Genomic DNA, 7,141 nt, shown 5'->3' with positions numbered 1-7,141 from the left:
TTTTAAATAATTGCCAGCAGAGGTAGAAAAAAAAGACACCATGTGAGAGATATTGATGGACTTGTTCGGTTGGGTGTGGAGACTGTCACTTTGGTTGTGGAGACTGTCACTTTGGTTGTGGAGACTGTCATGTTCGGTGGGGAGGCTGTCACGTTTGGAGGATTTGTTGGCAGAAATCTAACAGGATGACTTTGAACACCAACCCAGAAGAGAGAGACATTCTGCACAAATGTTGCCCTGCAAAAAACAATTAAATCCATTTACATTTGCAATGACAGCAGGAAAAATGATTTACCTGAAAAGCACTGCATGTCATAATTATTTGTTGAAAGCATCTTTCAATGTGTCATTTCAAAGGGAGAATCCTCAATTGCTGCATTATGAATGCAATGTTTAAAAATGCTTGAAATATGATTAATCACTTGAAATATTATTAAATTGCTAATCACTTTTGACCAATAGGGGCCGCTGTTACCAAATTGATGTTGTGTGGTTACTGTGAGGAGACAATGACGCATACAAAGTTTGGTGTCAATATGCCAAAGCATAGCAGAGATACAGCCTCAGAATCAGATTGGCACCATGCCATAATTTCGTTGATGTGCTTATTCAAGAACGGTTTGTTCAACCAAAAAGCTTGTAATAACATTTGGTCAGCATGGTCTAAAGATGATCTGAGAGAATATATATACATATTATTCATTAATTATTATTATTATTATTATTTCTTTTCTTTTTTGAAAATCAGACCAACAATCTAGGATGAGTTCAAAAAGTAAATTCAAAATGGCGGACAGCAAGTTCGATCGGTATGACTCATGGAATCTACCAAGACCAGTTTAATTAAAATAGGCAAAATTAATCAAAAGCTTTTAGCATTATTTGAAATATCATTATAATTGGTAAACCTTTTTGAGAACCTTCAGGACACATAACGATTTTCATGACGATACACTAATGTGTTCAGAAAATAAAGCATTTTATGACAATTTTCAAAATGGCCATGGGAAAATCGTTGGACTCGGTATGCTGCAGTGAATTTAAAAGAGAACCGTTTTGGGATATTTTGGGCAAACTGTATAAGTAAACTTAGCCATTTTTTATATCTCCTAACCAGTATGTTGTGCTGTACAACATTGCCTCAGGTCATGCTTGTGATGGCATTTACCAAGATTCATTGCAATAAACTATGCGGAGATATATCAAAAAAGCTTTTAATATATTTTTGTCTGCATGGTCTGTAGATGATCTGAGCCAATGTGAGAATTGGACGAACCGTGTTGGACAAGTTCGAAAAAGGTTTCTCAGAAAATTCCAAATAGCAGAAGAATTTTCATGACAGAAAATGATATAATTTGCATGACGTGCAATCGAATCTTCTTGAGCCAATCAGAGGAATTTTTATTTTATTTATAGCCTTATGGTTCAAAAGTTATTAGTGTAAACAAAAGTCAGTTGGTGGTGCTTAAGGGATTGAGTTAGAGAATCCAGAATTGCCGTGGTTAATGTTGAGACTGTCCTTTATTAGTGTCAAATTTCATAATTTTCACGCAAGCCGTTCTATGGGCTGCCATAGACTCAAGAGCAGAAGAAGAAGAAGAAGGAACAATAACAGATAGGTGCCTACACACCTTTGGTGTTTGGCCTCTAATAAGTTTTACCTGAAGTGAATATCTGTGTTGTTACTGTTGGGAGCTTTCCACTGAGCCACAATAGTTGATTTGACATCCCTGGAATTATGACTGACAGCTGAGCCCTGAAAGACAGAGTATGCTGGTTCACATAAAACGAGGACAATCCTATCTTCCTTCCCTCTTTGGTATATGTATCCAGTCACTTTAGGCTATAATTATGTAATGCAAGGCCAAAACTTCTTTAATGAAGGAAGCTTCCCAAAGTCATAGAGGTTTGGAATGACATGAGGGTGAGCAAATGACAGGAATGTTCACTGTCCCTTTAATGAAATTTTACCTCGGTTCCACAGGAGAGTAATTGAGAATTGTTTCCTATGAGTGTGAAAGTTCCTACTGGACCCTCCTCATCCCTGGCCTGAAGAAGAAAGCCCTTGAATCCAGTATTATTTGCTTGTAGTGTCACTGACAATAAAACAGTGATGTTAACTGTGAACTTGAGGGAAACTGACACATACATCCAATACAAAAGATTACAAGACTCCACACTGAAAAAAATCCTCAAAATAATGTAACAAATTTTATTTTAAAAATTGTTTAATTTCAACTTATTTTTTGTTTACGAGATTCAACTAGATTTATTTAAGTTTAGTATCATTTAAGTTTAAATTAGTTGTACAGCCAAATTGATAAAAAAAAAGTATTTTTTATAGTGTTGCTTAAAGTGGTAACACTTTACAATAAGGGTCAAACCTAACCTTAGTTAACATGAACTAAGAATGAACAATAAACTTTACAAATAGGGTTAAACCTAACCTTAGTTAACATGAACTAAGAATGAACAATACTTCTTCAGCATTAATTAATCTTAGTTATTAATTTCAACATTTACTAATACATTATTAAAATCAAAGGTCGTATTTGTTAACATTAGTTAATGCACTGTGAACTAACATGAACAAACAAGCTGGATTTGTATTAACAAAGATGAATAAATATTGTAACAAATGTATTGCTCATTGTCAGGTCATTGTAGATTAACTAATATTAACGAATGAACATTGTTGTAAAGTGTTACCGTAAAAATGTGGTTATTTCTGAGAAAAGCATGTGTTTGCAGATTGTGTTTAATGAAATGTCATTTATGCATGCTTGTACAAGATGAATAGCTGTCACTAACCTGTGATCACCTGACCATCTGTGTAGCTTGAGGCGTCTGAGGTGACAGTATATGGAGGTTCTAATGAAGAGCTTAAGTTAGTCCCATGTTCAGGAGTCATAGACATGCATGCCTGAGTCACCTGTCCATTAGGGAACGCCGTTAGAGCATGAAGATTCAGCCCAAAAACCAGGATGAGAAACTGTACATGCATCTAAAACAGGATCAATCAAAAAGATGGATTTTCAATTTTAATAGCATATAGATAGCAAGTATACATTTTCTTGCAATATAGGACTATTCTCGAACAAGGATGAGAAACTGTACATGCATCTAAAACAGGATCAATCAAAAAGATGGATTTTCAATTTGAATAGCATATAGCAAGTATAAATATTCCTAATGACAATTATTGACATTTTAATAAAAACAATAAAGTTAAGTGCACTATTTTTGTACCAATAAATGTTTTAACCAAGAGTTACCAACCTTAACAAAACCAAACAGCAATGTTGCGCAGCTTTCCAGAAAATGTCACTATCTGATTTGTGTCAGGAAGAAGAGGGATTTATATGTCCTTGAGAACAGGAGTGTAAATGCAAAAAACATCATTATTGCTATCATAAAACAATAAAGAAAGGGGAGTGGATATGTGATGTATGAGGTAAAAAAATTGGTGAATTGTGAAAAATAAAAGTGGATATTTGAATTATGAGGGGAAAAAAACATTTGCCTCTCTTCTACATAAATATCCACTCTTTCATGTCTTTTGTACTTCTTAAATGTGTAAAAATGGATGAGTGGAGTGGAGTGCTTCTCTAAAACTAACAGAGATCGCCTGAATGTGCATCATAAATTGTATCCACGTTACACATACATATTTATTATTGGAAATAAAAGTGATAAGAAATCTGCTTTATTATATTTACCATAAATTGGTTGCCAGGTTTCTTGGGTCACTTTCAGTCATGTAACCAAAGAAAAAAGAAAACGCCTACGGTATTAGCTTCTAAGAACACTATACAGTACCATATAAATATATATATTTGTAGACTCCATCAAATCCCTCAGCTCCACCCACTCGTTCTCTTTCCCTGAACACTTGCCATCTGCACATACTGTGACCAAGCAAGAACTCTTATTTAAACCACTTTCACACTCACACTGTTTGGTGTATACTTTTTTAGGAGGTTTATAATAACAACTACTATTTCTTTGAAAATATAATCTCAATTTTGTATTAAAAATAAAGATTTTAAGATCAATTTTACTCAGCATAATGACTTGTTTGAATAATAGATTAAATCAAACTTTGCTCTAAATCTAAATGAATGAGAGTCAATGTCCCAATCAAAACCGAAATAAATATACATGGGAAAACTAGAACACAATATAAAGTTGCGACACACTTTACTCATGCACATTCACAAATACAAAAGAGTTTTTACACCCACATGCAATTCAATCTGTATTCAGTCTGTATATATGGGATTGAAATTTACTACTGTCAATAAAGAGCCTTCAAACAACTCTGTTTCTGGAGAAGCAAACTTCACACTCTTACACGGTAGGTTTTACTTTGCTGTCTTTGAATGAGAATTTTACAGCGGAAGAACATGCAATTATTATTTTTTTAAACATATTTTATTGGTTCCACAGCATCATAACAAATAGCTTAAAAATACTTATCATGCTTTTCACTTTAGAATACTGTTCCAAATAAGTCATTCCTTATTTGATTTCAGGATTTGGTAATACTTAAGTCATTACTATACGTTACATGATCTTTATTTTGTGCATTACTCTCATTGACTATGAGCCTGTATTTAGTAGTTTTTAGTTGTCCTCTGGGAGTTATGAAAATAATAGTAGCTGCTGAATAGTTAATAGTGAACAAGCCCATTCAACTGAGTGCTATTACTTACTAATTCATTCATCAGAGCTTAGTTAATAGTAGTTAGAATGTTAATATTGTGTTACTCGTGTGTTCCTGTGTAGTTATTCATTATAACGACGGAACCATATTCTCCAAAGTGTTACCAAAAAGTGTCTTTAACTAAGTACTAACATTTAAATTAATGATTTGTTACAATACACTTTTTGTGTATAGGACACGTTTTTACACTGTACTTATATTTACCTGCATGTAATTACGGCTGCAATTAATTTCTGAAATTACATCTATATTTTTTGATCAATCAATCAAATCTGTTAGATAAGCATTTGTTTTTGTTTTTTTAGATGCACGTTTACATTCTCCTGCTCTTGTGTGTGTGTGTGAGGGGGCTTACATCTTTCCCTGATGGGCGAGTGGAGGATTCCTGTCAAAGCATGATCCCCTATCACTCGAACTCTGAGTCCCAGACAAGCAGCTCTCCTTACAAAGTCTCTGTGAACAGCACCACATTCACACCAGGACAAACCATCACTGGTGAGGGGCAGTTTCTAACTGCTGCTTCTTTTTTAGGTTTTTAGATATTAGGTTTATTGGTAACCCTTTTGTTAAATAAATTTGATTTTTAAAGACTGACAAGCACAGTTTTCTATGATGTATTTCCTATTGAAATAGGAAGTTTGGGCAGGACATATCAAAGGGCTTGTCCCTTTAAAAAAAATTGCCAATTAGACTTCAGTTTCATCACAGTTTCAAACTGCTGATATTAAGGGAGGGACTTTCCCATTATAAATTTCACAAATAATTACAAAGACACGGCAAGTGACATTAATTAAATGTGACATTTTGAAGTAGAATGACAGAAAAAAATATTTTCGGTTTCACTTTATTTTGATGGTCCCTTTAACACATTATGTTGACTAAGTAATGTTGCACCTACATGTCCACTAACTCTCATTAGAGTGTTTGTAGAGTATGAGTAAACTGGTAGGGTTAGGGTTAGAAGTAGTTGACATGTAGTTGCAAAGTTACATATAGTCAGTAGAATGTCTGTTGGAGGACCATCACAATAAAGAGTTAGCAGATATTCAGCAGACAGTCTACTAATAGGCTACTCTAATGAGAGTTAGTTGACATGTAATTGCAAAGTTATTGATAGTGAACAGAATGTTTAAAATGGACCATCAAAATAAAGTGTTACCATATTTTCTTGTAATAGCCAATCTTTTATTTACAACTTTGTAAAAAATAAAAAAATGTAAATGCCCATATCAACTAAACCTGAATTTGTCAACATTTACACTAGAGAGGCGTGGTTGGCGGTTACAGCCGCGGACTCCGCGGTTTGGGCGGATGACGTGACGAAAAATTATATTTTAATTAAATTCGGGCGGGTGGCGGGCGGTTGAACCAATCAAATGAAAAATATATGTATACATTGTTAAATATTGTTATCTGACAATACCTACATCCAAAAAAAGAAAATAGGGGAATTACATAGCCCGTGCGTGCACGGCAGAGAGGGAGAGAGAGAGCAAGAGACCGCGCGCACACGCTCTCCCTCTCTGCCGTGCACGCGCTACGCGGTTTGAACCATAGCCAGTAAAAAAATAGTTTGGAACACACAGTCTCATCTCGCGGGCGCTCTCGTTCTAGATTCCGGGAGATTTTAACTAATTCGCGGGGATCAGTGAGCCGCTATCAATATGCGGGAGACTCCTGGAACTTCCGGGAGACTTGGGATATCTGCATTTCTATACTGAATTAATCTCGGCATTATTGATGGATGATGAGTTTTGTGATGCGGTTGCGGATGAAATAATAGCCCATACGCGCATCTCTAATTTACACGATCATGTCGACCTTAGGCGCGGCTAGAGAAACAAGCGTGCGGCCATCTTTATAATTTTGTGTTTGAACTGAATTTGTCAACATTTACACGATCATGTAGAGAAACAAAAAGCGGCCATCTTTATAATTTTGAGTTTGAACTGAATTTGTCAACATTTACACGATCATGTAGACCTTAGGCGCGGCTAGAGAAACAAGCGTGCGGCCATCTTTAGAATTTTGTGTTTGGCATCGCTGTCAACGAGTACTAATTCGCTGGTGAAGTGGATTTACTTATCGTAGACTTCGCAAAAGTTATCATGACCATTGTAATGTTTGAAGGGGATGTCATTACATAAGAAGATTTTAAAACAAGCGGTTCATTCATAAATCTGTAAGATCTTACCTTCATGCTGTGGAAATGCAAACCGGAAGACAGAGCGCAGCGCTGAAAAGAGGCAGGATAACTAAGGTCTATAGATGACATCAAAACTAACAGATATGGACTAAAAGCTAAATTTTTCTTTATTTCATGGGATCTTCTTAAAGACTTTTATTTGTATTTCAACCATAACACCTTAAAATTGCGCTGCGTTATTAAGAGTAATTTCATGGTTTCACATTATA

General features: G+C 35.1%; 1 protein-coding gene across 5 annotated transcripts; it reads right to left on the bottom strand.

The window, feature by feature from the left end:
* Window positions 1-2: 2 nt before the first annotated feature.
* On the bottom strand, window positions 3-6,955 carry LOC306998393 (putative defense protein; the record flags this gene model as incomplete). Of its 5 annotated transcripts, XM_079612431.1 has the most annotated exons (7): window positions 5,082-5,795; window positions 3,720-3,749; window positions 3,280-3,367; window positions 2,812-3,004; window positions 1,972-2,096; window positions 1,662-1,756; window positions 3-237 (listed from the first exon to the last, which is right to left on the bottom strand). In XM_079612431.1, the coding sequence occupies exons 4-7, from the start codon at window positions 3,002-3,004 to the stop codon at window positions 3-5; spliced, it is 648 nt and encodes a 215-aa protein (XP_079468557.1). In that variant the 5' UTR covers window positions 3,280-3,367; window positions 3,720-3,749; window positions 5,082-5,795. The 5 variants fall into 5 exon arrangements, with proteins under 5 accessions (XP_079468557.1, XP_079468555.1, XP_079468559.1 ...); XM_079612429.1 differs by lacking the exons at window positions 3,720-3,749; window positions 5,082-5,795 and adding an exon at window positions 6,921-6,955; XM_079612433.1 differs by lacking the exons at window positions 3,720-3,749; window positions 5,082-5,795 and adding an exon at window positions 6,921-6,949 and having other exon boundaries at window positions 3,280-3,331.
* Between the last annotated feature and the right edge of the window lie 186 nt (window positions 6,956-7,141).

Source organism: Phoxinus phoxinus, assembly GCF_949152265.1.
Source record: "Phoxinus phoxinus genome assembly, chromosome: 5".
Lineage (NCBI taxonomy): Eukaryota > Metazoa > Chordata > Actinopteri > Cypriniformes > Leuciscidae > Phoxinus > Phoxinus phoxinus.
Note: the sequence above shows the minus strand (reverse complement) of the source record. Positions and strands in the feature narration are given on the sequence as shown.